This window comes from Danio aesculapii, chromosome 10 (assembly GCF_903798145.1).
Source record: "Danio aesculapii chromosome 10, fDanAes4.1, whole genome shotgun sequence".
Lineage (NCBI taxonomy): Eukaryota > Metazoa > Chordata > Actinopteri > Cypriniformes > Danionidae > Danio > Danio aesculapii.
In genome coordinates, this window is record NC_079444.1 from 4,926,147 (window position 1) to 4,942,413 (window position 16,267).

Below are 16,267 nucleotides of genomic sequence, written 5' to 3' on the forward strand. Positions count from 1 at the left end.
TATATAACCCAGCCTAACTATGTTTCTAACTACAGCTTTAGATGTGTAGTTGCAAGTGTACAAGTTTGCGACGCAGTTTGCGAATGTTCGTTGGAATGATGGATTTGGGAAACACCAAATCAACAAACTATGTTTGTAACGACAGAACTTGTGACCTTAGTTAGCTAATCAGAATCAGAATCAGAAAGAGCTTTATTGCCAGGTATGTTCACACATACTAGGAATTTGTTTTGGTGACAGAGCTTCTACAGTGCAACAGGATTACAGAGACAGGACAAAAAACAGATAATAAATATCTAAAAAAAAATAGAAGTAAGTAGTGAGTGCAAATATACAGATTGACAAGTGTATGTACAGGTATATTACTATATACAACGTTATATTTGCAGCTGTTATGTGCAAATTGGCATGTAAAGTGTGTTGTTAAATAAGTGTATATGTGTGTAAAAGTGTATGGCAAGTAGTGATGTTGGTTCCACAATTACTATCATCAAGTGTTTATGAGATAGATTGCCTGAGGGAAGAAACTGTTTCTGTGTCGGGCTGTTCTGGTGCGCAGTGCTCTGTAGCGTCGACCAGAAGGTAAAAGTTCAAAGAGGCAGTGTGCTGGGTGTGAGGGGTCCAGAGTGATTTTGGCAGCCCTTCTGCTTGCTCTGAATAAGTACAGTTCTTGGGGAGTAGGAAGGGTTGTACCAGTGATTTGCTCAGCAGTCCGAACTATTCGACGTAGTCTTTGGAGGTCGTATTTAGTAGCTGAGCTAAACCAGACAGTTATTGATGTGCAGATGACTGATTCAATGATGGAGGTGTACAACTGTTTCAGCAGCTCCTTTGGGAGGTTAAACTTCCTCAGCTGACGAAGAAAGTACAGCCTCTGTTGAGCTTTTTTGACAATAGAGTCAATGTGAGTGTCCCACTTCAGGTCCTGAGAGATGGTGGTGCCCAGGAACCTGAATGACTCCACTGCTGCCACAATGCTGTCCATGGTGTCCAAGATGCTGTCCATGATGCTCAGTGGGTGGAGAGCAGGGGGGTTTCTCCTGAAGTCCACTATCATCTCCACTGTTTGTTGGTTGGTGATGGTTTTCAGAAAGAATGGTTTTCAGAAACCCACCCCAGCTTCGTTATCACAGGAATTGTGACCATTTTAAATAGAGAAGATTTACCTTTAACTGTAATAATATATTGTGAACCATATATTTTTTTCTATCACAGAACCACATCTTGGTGCACAAAAACCTCTAAACAATCATAAACTTTCCTACATTGTATACGGTGTGCTTTGATTTCTCACTGTTATCTTTGGAGGAAAGTGAATCGGGTTTGTAAAGACTTGAAATCTCTTTTGTTGGCTGAACTGTTCCTCTAATAAAAGAATAATCAAAACTCTCTGATGACTGAAGGCAGAAGTGGCTGAAATCAGTTTAAAACGGCTCTTGTACTGTATCTGTCTTGTATTTAAATTCATATTTCAAGCACGCTGCAATTAATCATCCTAAAATAACAGCCTCTGAAACATTCCCTTTGTCTTTTCCTCCTCCTTTCCTTTTCATTCTTTGTGTTTTTATGATTTTCATCATCAAACTTTGACATGGCTGTCGGGACATGCTGGTATTTAGGTCTCATCAGGCACTGATCTAAAGAAAAGCCTCAGAAATGATTTCTTTTTTCATTCAACACAGACTTTAATCGCCGTCTCAATCCCACTTTGATTCCTCTGTCTCGGTGAAGTTCAAACCCGAGACAGAAGAAACGTTCAGTAAAGCACTCGCCTTCTACACGACCACACTCTAGTACATCTCTCTGAACTACACATACACAACGCATTTGGTCAAGAAGTGTCTCTAGTTGGTAAACAATGTTGATTTTAGATACATTCAACATGAACCTGTAATAGGCTACACTCAACGGCCACTTTATTAGGTACACCTTACTAGTACCGGGTTGGACCCCATTTTGCCTTCAGAACTGCCTTAATCCTTCGTGGCATAGATTCAACAAAGTACTGGAAATACTGGAAAGATATTTGGTCCATACTGGTGCATATTGATCTATATTTTTAATCTTAAAGTGAATGGTTAATCTGTCAAAGTTAATCAACTGAAAAAAAAGTTTGTCTTGGTAATCTTCAATCAAATTCTGACCATTTGCTTCTGCGTTTGGAGTGACGATCCTTCAGTGTTGATGTCCACTTGATGGCTTTCAAAGCAATATTATTAACCACACCCCTCTTACCATTAGTTTGCTACTGTATACACTCACCGGCCACTTTATTAGGTACACATTACTAGAACCGGGGTGGACTCGCTTTTGCCTTCAGAACTGCCTTAATCCTTCGTGGCATAGATTCAGCAAGGCACTGGAAATATTCCTCAGAGATTTTGGTCCATATTTGCATGATTGCATCATGCAGATTTGTCAACCGCACACCCATGATCCACGACCAATCTCCTGTTCCACCACATCCTAAAGGTGCTCTCCCTGCTGAAAAATCCAGCTTAAACCAGCCTAGGCTGGTTGGCTGGTTTTAGCTGGTTGACCAGCCTGGTTTTAGAGGGGTTTTGGCCATTTCCAGGATGGTTTCCAGCCTTTTCCAGCCTGGTCTTAGCTGGTCAGGCTGGAAAATGACCAGCTAAATCCAGCTAAAACCAGCTTGACCAGCCTGGTTTAAGATGGACATAGCTGATTTTGGCTGGGCTCCCAGCCTGACTAGGTGGTCAAGCTGGTTTTAGCTGGTCCTTTTCCAGCCTGACCAGCTAAGACCAGGCTGGAAATGGCTGGCAACCAACCTGGAAATGGCCAAAACCCCTCTAAAACCAGGCTGGTCAACCAGCTAAAACCAGCCAACCAGCCTAGGCTGGTTTAAGCTGTATTTTTAGTAGGGCTATTGGATTGAGTCTGGTGACTGTGGAGGCCATTTGAGTACAGTAAACTAATTGTCATGTTCCCCTACAATGACTTGCCTAATTACTCTGACTCACCTAGTTAAGCCTTTAAATGTCAGTTTAACCATTTAACAGGCATCGTAACCACCTGGTTGACCTTTTATCCATAGGTTATCATTATCCTAGGTTATCATAATATTTATCAGCGTTGTGTCTGTATATTATTCAATCTAAATGTGGGCCAAAAAACAAATATTTTAATTAGTGCACATTTAAGGGTTAAGCTGAATGTTAGTATCTTGAAAAATATCTAGTAAAATATTATGTGCTGTCATCATGGCAAAGATCAAATAAATCAGTTATTAGAAATGAGTTATTAAAATTATTATGTTTAGAAATGTGTTGAAAAAATCATCTCTCCATTAAATTGTGAGGGGAGTGGGGGACGGGGCTAATAATTCAGGAGGGCTAATAATTCTGATTTTAACTCCCTATATTTTTGCATAGGCATAATTTCAGTGTGCCACTAATCAAATTGCTTCATTATCAGCCACACAACCAACAAATCGCTCAAGTGTTCTTCATGTGTCAGCCTCTACACAACTGGAATCCCACAAACTGAGGTAAGCGTTTTCCACCCGTCCGTCGTCGCCACTCTTAGTTAATTGGCTGTCAGACGGAGGGACACAGTGGCCTTTGGTGTAAAGGCTTTGAGACAGGATCCACGTCTATCTGGCCTTTTCCTATTCTCCTCACAGGAGGGAACTAGTGTGGTAATTGTCAAAAGTCCTGGATGAAGGTGATTAGAGCATCACTGAGCGTACGGGCCGCCCGTGAGCCACTCTGTTCCCGACGGCTGACAGAAAGTCATTCCAGAAAGACCAGCATGAGACGACACAGGCTTTTTTTTTTTACTGAGGGACATGAGCAATTCAGCTACAAGCCTTTTTCCAACATAAACCGGAACAAAATTCATAGAGAGAGCGCTCATCCATCCATCTCAAACAGGATTATTATAGCAACATACGGTCGATTGATAACGCGCTCCAGTTCAGTGTGGCATCAGGAGCCAAACAAATGAGCTGAATTTCAATGACCTCTTGTGGGAGCGAACCACCAGATGTCTTCCTGAGTGCGTAAACATGAGCTTTGCAGTTTAAACGTTATGTTCATACCGCAATAAATCATATGCAAAATGATCTATAGTTGATCTATATCATCTGTTTTACCCCCAAATAAATAAACGAATTAAAGGTGCAGTATGTAAGTGTGACACCCGGTGGTTGAACTAGGTATTGCACTCCTGGATCAAAACACATTTTCACTTGGCTCCTCCTCTGATGAGTCCACGCAAGTGCAGGTTGCCAGATTGACGTGAGTTTTCCTATTAAGCCTGATTTAAGACTGATTTGAACCGTTTTCTAATTAAAAGCAACGGAACGTGATAGAAGAAATATTTTCCATACTAAAAGGAGTTCTTGTCCTAACCAGCACCTGAAATTACTAATTTAGAAACAGCTTCTATTTCTCACAGATGAAAAACGATCACCTCAGGTACACCTCATGTGCTTTATTCAGTGTATAAATGCTAATAATGCGAGTTTGAGTGCTATTTTACAGGACATTTATTGCCATACTACTGAAAGCAGCAGCAGATAATTCACCTCAGATCTTGAAAATAAAAAAAAAACATTTGATATTGAACTTTAGAGATGTGACTCAAGCCAAGTTAACGGATATCAATCATTCAGCATGTACATATAAGAACGTTAAAGAGGTTTAATATGTATTAATTAGACTGTAAACCTTACCATTTCGTTGGAGTGCAGTGAGTGCACTATTCAGTACTTCGAAATGGCTTATTTAAAATCGTGTTTCGTCTGGTACAAACACCCAAATTGTTTATTACTGCAAATCTCATCATGTAGCATGTTGTTAGGACACAAGGTTAAAAATGTAACCTGCTTACCTGATACTTAGAAATATATCCAGATAAAGCTTGAAATCTGTACTTTTAATTGAACCAAGAGCACTTCAAAACAAGTTTGGTTTTGTAATCTGTATGAAACGAACGCACATCACATGACGGCAACTATTAATGCCCACAAACTTGTAAACAAAGAGTCGCTGTCATTTCAGGAGGAGATTCATTATCAAGACAAAGTTGTGAATTACTTCAGGAGATAATGTGTAACACAGCCATAAATGAGGTTGGTGTCGTGATCTCATTGCTTTTGAGTGCGGATGCGCATTAGCTTGGAGAACCTGAAAATATGCTAATTTTGTCTGATTCGGATGTTTAGAAAGGAAACTTAAAAGACAGTTTTTGCTTAATTTCATTAGTGATTCCTTATATGTAATGTAATCTTAAGCTTGGCTAACAGTTTTGAAGATTTTGATGTTTCCCCATTCAAACAGAATGCCCGAGTATACTGGCAGAGGGACGTTTAAAAGATGGCCGCCGAGTAAAATTACCTGCCTTAAACAAAGAGCATAGAATCCCCACGAGGCAACACTCTAGTGCGATTTGGGAAACAGTCACTAGATGCCGCTAGTGTCACGCGGCAGCCATTTTGGAATGAAAATTCCAATAGAACAACAGCATATTATAAGTCTGTAAAATAAACTATTAAAAGTGCTGATGATTGTGATAGTAAGTGTTGTATTGTCATCTTTCAGGTTGTATTTCAGCTTTAATGTGCTTTTTAAATAAATAAATAAAAAACAAAGCAGCTGTTTGTCATCGCGATAGCAATAAGATCCAATGGATGGCCGATCGCTTTCACTCCAAAATGGCGGAATCGCGGGGCTGTTGCTGGGCGCTGCTGTTGCAATGGAACGTTCTATTGAGTGATGCCTCTTGGTGATTCTAAGCTCTTTACTTAGTTTTTGTTAGCACGAAGTTGCTAGGCAACAGAGGCAGGCATATTTAAATGGACGCGGAAAAGTAGCAGACAACTGAAATTTATGCAACTCTAGGGTAGTTCTAGGTAGAAATAGCTCTTTTGTGTTTTGTAATTTTAATAAAATAATTTTAAAATAAAATATACACACACATGTACGTATTAAAAGTGTATTTGTGTTTAATTTCAACAAAGTTATTCATTTGCAAAAATTAAAAACAATCAAAATGACCGCCTCTGTAGTTAGTGTTAAAAAGAAATAAGCTAGTAGCTAGTGTTAGCTGGATAGCTAATGTTAAAAGGAAATCAAATAAAGATATATTGTGTTTTGTGTCTCTCTTACCTTCCTGCAGGTACATGACGGACTGCGAGTAGTTCTGCAGAGCGTGATGTGTTCGTCCCAGACTGCTGTAAGCCAGAGTTTTGGCCACCAGGTCATTGGTCTGTGCTGCGATGCTCAGATGCTGCTCCTGGTAAACCACTGCACGCTCGAAATTTCCCAGAGACTCATAAGTGAGTCCCAGATTACCGTAGGCCCGACCTTGACAGCTGGCGTTGCCTGTTTCTTCTGCGATTTGGAGATCCAGTTGGTGAAACTGAAGAGCTGTGTCGTGTTCGCCCATCAGCTGATAAACAGCGCCCAGGCCACAGCTGGCGTCACCCTCCAGCAATCGATCTTGGGTGTCACGGGCGATGCCGAGCTGCCGTTCCAGGCATGAGATGGCCTGCTCGTAGTTCCCCAGCTGGCTGTGCAAGCTGCCCAGTTCTCCGTAAGCTTGAGCTTTTCCTCCGCACTCTCCAAGTTCATGTGCCACCACCAACCGCTTCTCAAAACACACCAGAGACTGCTGAAGGTTCCCCATCGCCCTGACAAACGAAGCAGAAGATTGTATTACACAGAGTAGAAGAATAGAGATCCAAACTATTTAGATTGGCTGAGAAAAAAAAGTTAGTTAGCCACATTTTGAATTAATATAAAACAATTTAAAATCAAACCTTTTTTATTATAGAAAACTGCTAAATTTGGAAATTCTTGGTTTACATCCTAGACCAGGGGCTCCCAAACTTATCAGCCAGCGACCCTCAAAATACCAATTCCAGTGACTTGCAACCCACAAATTTCTTGAAGGTGGCTATTAATGTACAAACGTTGCGCCCACAACAATAGGACTATATAAACATGAGCATATTGACAACACAAAAAGTGCAAAAGTCTAAAAATCATAGAATTTTTATAGTCATTATTAATTTGTTGCATTTAATATTAACCTTAGCTAAAGAGACTGGCAGATGTTTTCAGCGCAAGTCTATTCTTGGTTTAATTTTGGAGATCGGCAATCAGAGATCATCCTCAATGTTCAGTTGTGGCCTGTATTTATTTTTTATGTATTTGATTGCCATAAAGATGTCAGAAACTTTAACCCGGTGTTATAAAATCAATCTGCTGCAGCTGACACTATTGCTCTGTTGTTAATCTAACGTAAACACACCAATCCTTTGACAAACAAAAATTGAAAGGCTGATGGAAGACTTTTGGAAATCACCAAGGGACCCCCTGTCATTAGCCGCATTTCCACTATCGGGCCAGTGCGAGCCAGGGCTTTAATCGGGCCAGGCCGGGCCAATAGCCCGGGAGGTTGAGAAATGAGGCCGAAATCATGTTGCGTTTCCACTGTCGGGCTAGTTGCTCGCAGCGCGTCACGCAAACACCGCCCCCAGAACGTCCCCCGAATCAAACGTAACACAACCCGTCACACAACCCGCCAACTTCAGCGGGAACAAAAAAACTCAAATTATAACCACAAACACAACCTGGCGTCACTACGAGAGCTGGAAGATGGAGAACACCGAAGCGATAACGTCCTCATTTCTGCAAACGCCGTCTATTTGCCTCTGAACATTTTCCTCGGCCCAAATGTTCAGAAGAGCCCTGGTGTCCTCAACTGACCAGTACTGTCTGCTATCCATTTTTTCTTCTTCTTAGTGAGTTGATCAAGCGCGATAGCAAAACAAATGTAAGGGAAGAAAGCATCTTGTCTCCTCTTTACCTGACAGGAAAACTCCGCCTTTGTACGTAACCCCGCCCCGAAGCCTCAGTTGGCCCACCTTGGCCCAAGGTATTCGGCGGGCCAAAAAAGGCCGGACGCTGGCCCCAAGGAAGCCCCGCTTTGGCCCAATTACGCCCCGGAAGTGATAGTGGAAACGCGACTGGCCTTGGCTCGCTCGCTTTAGGCGCGATAGTGGAAACGCGGCTATTGTCCAGAGACCCTCCAGGGGGTCCCGACACTGCTTTGGGAACTGCAGTGGACAACTATTTTGGTTGAAATATCTCTTGTATATCTGCATTTACATTACTATTTTTTGTAGCACACCCAGTTTTAAAACATAAAATATTACACCCACTGCTTTCACGGATTTCTCATGGGTGTTTACCAGATCTGGGCCACATTTAAGTGTTGCGTTGGCAGGTGTGTTTGTTTGTGTGTGTTTGTCTCTCTTTCTCTCTCTCTCCCTCTTTCCACCTGCAGGCCCCGCCCTAACTACGTAGGTGACGTGCCCTGGGATTGGAGGAAGTAACCCAGGGCGTCCTTTAAAAAGAGATCAACGGGCGTAGGGAGGGAGAGCGAGTTTTGTTGGCGTGTTGTTGAAATTGTGAAAAAGTTATTCCTGTTGTTGAGTTGTTTTCGTTGATTGTGTTTCTCGTGCTGTTGTACTAGTGTTGACTTTGTGTTGTGTACCCATCCGTGTTTCCCTTCCTATTATTTTTGTTTTGGTTTGTGTGTTTGTTGATTGTAAATATTGTAAATATATACACAGTAAGAGGCAGTAGGGGTTGGACGCCACTTTTCTTTTTTGTAAATATTTTCACCTTCTGATAGAGAACATGTGTCTGCATTGTATTGATGCACAGTGAAGTGGATAATTTGGTTAGTCACTGTCCAAAACCCCCCTATGACAACGATCACCTTAGGTACTTATTATGTGCGTTTTTTCAGTGTTAATGGCATTTTACATAACATTTATTGCCATATTGAAAGCAGAAGCAGATAGTTTACCACAGATGTTGAAAATTAATAAACATATTTGAAAATGAATGTTAGAATCGCGACTCAGAGTAAACCAACAAATATCAGTCACTCAGCATGTACTTTTAACAATGTTAAAGAGGTAAAATGTTGATTAATTGGATTGTAAACCTTACCGTTTCGTTAAAGTGCAGTGAGTGCACTATTCTGTGCTTCTGAATGCCTGTATTTAAATGTTTCTGCCGTGTTGCATCTGGTGCAGTCAGTCAAAATGCTTGTCGCAGGAATCTTGTCACGTTGTGCGTTGTTAGGTGTTACAATGTACGCTGCTCAACTAATGTTTACTTTTGTAGTATTTATATTATTTGCTAATTAAAAATCACCTAATCTGGATTTATAAAACTCTGAATTAGCCTTCAAGACTGAAATGAAATATGGCGCGCTTTCCACCAAGGTCACCTGGAGTGTTGAAATATGCAGTGGGCAGGTTATAGAGACCAAAACAAAGACAGATATTTTGCCATGGAATGCACATTTTCAAAAGAGTATAACAGACTTTAGCATTGTTTTTCAGATAAAGAAGTATGTTCACTTAGCATTATGCTACTTTTATGCTTTAGAAGAGGCCTAAACCTACATAAAACACCTTTCAAGAGTTCACACTTAGCTGATGATTTATCAAAAGCTAGTTTGGCATGCTGTCCCGGGAGAGAGCCCCGAGCTCAAGGGATCCTCGAGCCCGGGGCTTCCTCCCGTTTGCAGAGCGAGAGGGGAGCCTGAGCTCGGTGGATCTCAGAACTCCCCGTCTGCAGTAGCTAAGGGAACACGTGAGGAAAAAAGGAGGCTAGACAAATGTTTCATTGTTATGCATGATGTATATATTTGGATGGTGGGAGGAAACCGGAGAACCCGGGGAAAACCCACGCGGACACGGGGAGAACATACAAACTCCTCACAGAAACACCTACCGACCTGGCAGGACCAGGGTTGGCAGTGTTCTTGCTGTGGGGCCAACAGTGCTAACCACTGGGCCTCCGTGCCGCCCGATCTATAATGAAGAAGGAGAATGGGGAGGAAGGGGGGTTTCTTCCAAACAAAGATAAAGTGGACTGAAAACTGTGGTTATTTATAGTAGCTTATGGCTCATATGATTGGATGATACTGATTAGCTTAATATGAGACCGGCTGTGATAAATCATATGATCCTCTCGAAATTAGTTTATTAATAAACCTCACTTAAGTTTATCCATCTATGTTAAAATGAGGCAAATTCAGCAGCATACATATTAAACGCACCTGTCAATACTTATTAAATTTCTCCCCTGCAGGCCCGCACCATCATGACCTAATCTGAACACAGAATCAATTCTGAACTTTTGAGAATCGATTCAGAATCTTTAGAGAAAGATTTGTGATGCATCTGCAATTACATTTCTTTCTTCCAAACCTAGTTCTATAGTCAGGTGAAATAAAAAAGAGCTTTTCAGCAACAAGTTAAACACAGGGGTAAAAAGATACCCCATTGTCCTCAGCAAAATACACTGCAGGATCTTTTTGTTGCAGGCCTATTTTTCTGTCAGGCATCTTGGACATGTTGTTTAGATACACGGCATCACAATTTCTATCAAATACAGACAGACGAAAAATTAAAACCTGACTGCCTTTTCAATAAAATCAACACAAAAGAAGCACAAAAGATCCAAGCCCTATAGAAAACGAGTGGCTGAATTGAAGAGGAAAGAGCATCAACATGGACCAGAGAACCTGAAGGATGTGGAGATATTCTCTATGAAAAAATGCTTCTCTTTTCACATTTCCTCCAATCTCATCAGGCATTATACCATAGGACAGGGGTGTCCAAACTCGGTCCTGGAGAGCCGGTGTCCTGCAGATTTTAGCTCCAACTTGCCTCAACACACCTGCAAGGATGTTTCTAGAAGGCCTAGTAAGAGCTTGATTAGCTAGCCCAGGTGTGTCTGATTGGGGTTGGAACTAAAATCTACAGGACACTGGCCCTCCAGGACCAAGTTTGGACACCCCTGCCATAGGAGAACACTCAGAGCTGTTATCTGGTCAAATGGAAGATTGAAAATGTATTGAATAAAAGTATTCAATAAAAGTATTCAATAATCTTTCAAAATAAAGGGTACAGACAAATAATAATTAAAAAGGAAATAAAATAAGATAAAAGAATGAAAAATTAAAGAAATAACACATACATTTGAAGTCAGAATTATTAGCCCCCCTGTTTATTTTTCCCCAATTTTTGTTTAATGGAGAGCAGATTTTTTTTCAGCACTGTTATGTCCCTTTATGTATTAATACTGCTGTTTTTATTTTTGGGAAGTGTTCTGTGTCTCTCTGCAGGAAGCAGCTGCTTGTTCCTTTGTTTGGTCCCTCCCCTGCTCCAATTGATGCCACACCCTGCCTAGTCAGCTGACTCTCCTGGCTGCCTATAAATACTTCCTCTGTCACTTCCTGTTTAGCTGTTTGAGCTCACTTGTGGTTGGTAGTGGTGTGTCTACGATTACAGAAAGAAGTCGTGTGTTGGTTAGTAAGATTTGTTGAATTGGAGTTTGTGAAAGTATTTAGTGCATTACACTTGCTTTGCTGACATTGAAAATCTGACCTCTGCCTGTTAAGTGACTACTCTGATGTTTTGCCCCGTTGGATTTGTTTGCTGTTTGTAAATATTTGTAGTGGTGGGCAAATCGAGGCTTCGTGAAACACTGAAACAGTTGAAGCAAATGTGTCGAAGCTTCGAAACGTTTCGAAACCCCACTCTACAGTGACGCCTAGTGCTCATTATTTTATGTATTGCACTGGAACAGTTTCAGCAAAGAACAGTTGAGCAGATTGAGGTATTAAATCCCACTTTGTAAGATCGAATCCTCAAGTGAAATAGTGAAGTGGTTAGGGTTCCTGACTTCCATGCGGGGATTGTTGGTTCGAATCCAGGCTGATACAGTTATTTTGAAATGCTTTAATATCAGTTTGAGATGCTTTGCTTGTGTATCGTTTTGTTTCAACATTGGTCTGACATCCGAATAAACACTTTGTGAATAAATATAGCTTGTTTCGGTCATAAAACAGGGCCGTTGCTAGATCAGATACAGTTGTGGACAGAAGTTAACAAGAATTATTTATATTATTCATTAAATTTCCCATTTATTGTATTTTATTAACGTCTACCACAACTCTAAACCCAACCATCACAGTACTGTAAAATATTATTTATTGTTTTACAGTTATAACAATGATGCTAAATTGATGGCGTATCAGCAGCTGTATCATATCTAGACTACACCATAAACAGTAACATGATTAAAATACATAAAATCACGATTTTGGAGTATTTGTACAAGTCGGGATTCGAACCCATAAGTCATCTGAAGTCTGAACATGCACACGCACAGTCCACTAGGCCATACGTAACAAAAGCTTGTGTTTGACCCTATCAGTCAAATGCAGATTCTCCAAGTCTCGAAACGCTTCTGAACTGATCAATGCTTTGAATCGCTTTAGTCACGTGACCAGGTGCTTCGAAACACTTTAGTCACGTGACCTGGGTGTTTCGGATCATGCTTCGGTGCAGTGTTTCGAAACACTTGCGCTTCGGGATCTCGACACTGTGTCGAAACGTCAGTTTCACGTCAGCCATCCCTAAATATTTATACATAGTAAGTAGGGCGCTTGACCTCATTTTCTTTTGTACTTTTATTTAATTGCTTGTTTTTGTGGACAAGTGAGTAAGGTAAGAAAGTGTATTTTATTTTCTTTCTTTTTGACGAAAATAGAGAATTTAGAGGGGATTTAAATTTAGATTGTTTTGGCCTGGTCAGCTCCTGAAGTTGAAAAAAAGAGACAAATTTTGTTTGAGAAAATAATTGTTAATTTGTTAAATGTTAATTTCTAAACATATAAATTTTAATAACTCATTTTTAATAACTGATTTATTTTATCTTTGCCATGATGACAGTAAATAATATTTTACTTCAATTCTATACAGCTTAAAGTGACATTTAAAGGCTTGACTAGGTTAATTAGGTTAGCTAGGCAGGTTAGGGTAATTATTCAAGTTATTGTATAACGATGGTTTGTTCTGTAGACTATCGGGAAAAAAAAATTAGCTTAAAGGGGCTAATAATATTGACCTTAAAATTGATTTTTTTTTAAATTAAACTGCTTTTATTCTAGCTGAAATAAAATGAATAAGACGTTCCCCAGAAGAAAAAATATTATCACACATACTGTGAAAATTTCCTTACTTTGTTAAACATCATTTGGGAAATATTTAAAAAAAGAAGAAAAAAAATCAAAGGGGGGCTAATAATTCTGACTTCAACTATATATATATATATATATATATATATATATATATATATATATATATATATATATATATATATATATATATATATATATATATATATATATATGTATATGTATATGTATATATATATATATATATATATATATATATATATATATATATGTATATATATATATATATATATATGTATATGTATGTATATATATTTATTTTTAAATGTTTTTTTTACTATTATTATTACATATATATCTGTTTATTAAAGTGTCAGGAACAATAAATGTAGCTTTGAAAGCTTGTTAACTTGTTTGTGTTCCAAAATATCATCCTTTTTTAAATGTCCACTATAGCAGATGTTATTAATGACTGCATGTTGTAGGGGGCAGAACTGAAGCAGAGAGGATTCTTTATAAAATAATTGAGGGAGACTCTAATTTAGATTTTAAAAATAAATGCATATTATAAGACAATGAAAGGGTTTTTCGACCTTGCATGCTTATCCGACTGTTGTTGGAGACCCCAAACCAAAATATAACATTTTATAATGCATAATAGGGGCTCTTTAAACCCCTACTTTTTTCGAAGGACATCCTTTTCTTGATGACCACAGAGACTTAAGACCTCGGTTTAATGTCTCAACCAAAAGATGGCGCTAAGTATTGAGTCCCCATCAATATACTGGGGTGTTAGGAGCCACACAGACCACAGGTTGAGCGCCCCCTGCTGATCTCAATAACACCACTTCTGGCAGCAACCTAGCTTTCCCAGGTGGTTTCCCATCCAGGTATTGACCAGGCACAGCCCTGTTTAGCTTCAGTGGGAATCCATGTGAGAGTTGCAGGTATAAATAAGTCTATTTAATCCGGTCAGACATTTTAAAAAAGAAATAATATGTTTACTTGGTGCTACATCTTATTGCGATGTTAGTAGCGAGTGTTTCTGCTTCCAGGCTGTGGTGTGTTCAAATCAAACTAAGCGCACTGTAGATTTCAATTTGACTGCAAAACATCCTAGAATGTTTACTTGCTGACGGCAAGATTGCCAGGTCATTCTGAAATGTATGTATTCCTTTTAACACCAGCCTTCTCACATGAAACAGAATCTCAGAATGAGAAACTACAAGTCTAATTTAATAGTGGCAAAATACTAAATCTGAGGGATTCACGAGGGACTGCGTGCTCGAGATCGATACGAGCTATTTGAGAAACACGCAAGTGGCAGGACCGCGCCAACGCAACTTCATTCCGAATGAGAAATGTGGTCTCATCCATCGCAAGAGCCCGGCTCTCTGTGGAATAACAAAACCAGGCTTAATTCACACAGGCCGGGGACTCGCTCACTACTTAGGTAGCATAAAAGCGATGCATCATTACCCCTTGTTGTCCTGTCACTTGAAATTACAGCAACATCAGTCTTGTTGAAAGGCCCTGCCTCATTTCAATATAAATGAAACAAATAGCTTTTAACGCGATCCTTTAATGAGGTTCTCGTTGGATTCTTCGCCGCTATCTGAGGTAAAGCTCCTCTCCTCTGAAGTGCATTGTCACAGTCGTGTGTAATTTGCTCTCTCGTGGGATTGTGGGAAGGATGGTGCAGGGTTTGGATTGGATCGGGTTGGCTCAATGCAGGCCCGGTGTGAGTTCTCTCCTCACAATCGGCAGCGTTGAGCTTTGACAGGCCCCTGCAGCAAACCATTCATCATATTTTGATGCCCATGTACTCGTGGTGAATGTAGGTAAGCAGAAGCCGCGGAGGGTTTGCGACAGGAGCTGGAACGCTTAAAGGGCTGATTGGGTAGTAATTAAAATGGATGTGTGGTGTGGATCACACTGAGGACTGCATATCAAGCATATAACCGCGCGCATATTAACTCCCTTTAGCGTATGTATTGTGTATTAAGAATGATTTCTATAAGACTATAAGGTGAAATTAAAAACAAAGTATATATATACAGTTGAAGTCAAAATCATTTCTTTTAATTTTTAAATATTTCCCAAATTATGTTTCAAAGAGCAAGGAAATTTTCACAGTATTTCCTATATATTTTTTTTCTTCTGGAGAAAGTCTTATTTGTTTTATTTAGGTTAGAATAAAAGCAGCTTTTAATTTTTGCAAAAAAATATTTTAAGGTCAAAATTATTAGCCCCCTTAAGCAATATTTTATTTGATTTTCTACAGAAAAAAAACATCGTTACACAATGATTTTGCTAATTACCCTAACTCTCCTAGTTAACCCAATTAACCTTGTTAAGCCTTTTAACTGTCACTTTAAGCTGAACACTAGTCTCTTGAAAAATATCTAGCCAAATAGTATCATGGCAAAGAAATAAGTAATTAGAAATTAGTTATTTATATATATATATATATATATATATATATAAGGTTTATTAATATATATATATATATATATATATATATATATATATATATATATATATATATATATATATATATATATATATATATATATATATATATATATATGAGGTTTATTAATAAACTAGTTTCGAGAGGATCACATGCTTATGATTTATCACAGCCGGTCTCATATTAAGCTAATCAGTATCATCCAATCATATGAGCCATAAGCTACTATAAATAACCACAGTTTTCAGTCCACTTTATCTTCGTTTGGAAGAAACCCCCCTTCCTCCCCATTCTCCTCCTTCACTATAGATCGGGCGGCACGGAGGCCCAGTGGTTAGCACTGTTAGCCCCACAGCAAGAACACTGCCAACCCTGGTCCTGCCAGGTCGGTAGGTGTTTCTGTGAGGAGTTTGTATGTTCTCCCCGTGTCCGCGTGGGTTTTCCCCGGGTTCTCCGGTTTCCTCCCACCATACAAAAAATATACATCATGCATAACAATGAAACATTTGTCTAGCCCCCTTTTTTTTTCCCTCACGTGTTCCCTTAGCTACTGCAGACGGGGAGTTCTGAGATCCACCGAGCTCAGGCTCCCCTCTCGCTCTGCAAATGGGAGGAAGCCCCGGGCTCGAGGATCCCTTGAGCTCGGGGCTCTCTCCCGGGACAGCATGCCAAACAAGCTATTGATGAATCATCAGCTAAGTGTGAACTCTTGAAATATATATATATATATATATACAGGGGGGCTAATAATTCTGA

The 16,267-nt window shown here is 39.6% G+C and overlaps 1 protein-coding gene across 3 annotated transcripts in view; it reads right to left on the reverse strand.

Annotated features, from left to right (window-relative positions):
* The window catches only part of ttc28 (tetratricopeptide repeat domain 28), a 584,574-nt gene that overhangs the window by 83,315 nt on the left and 484,992 nt on the right, over nucleotides 1–16,267 (reverse strand). For all 3 annotated transcript variants that reach the window (XM_056466243.1, XM_056466242.1, XM_056466244.1), the window contains one exon: nucleotides 6,132–6,655. In XM_056466243.1, the coding sequence (XP_056322218.1) occupies nucleotides 6,132–6,655 (524 nt within the window). The remainder of the gene's footprint in view (nucleotides 1–6,131; nucleotides 6,656–16,267) is intronic.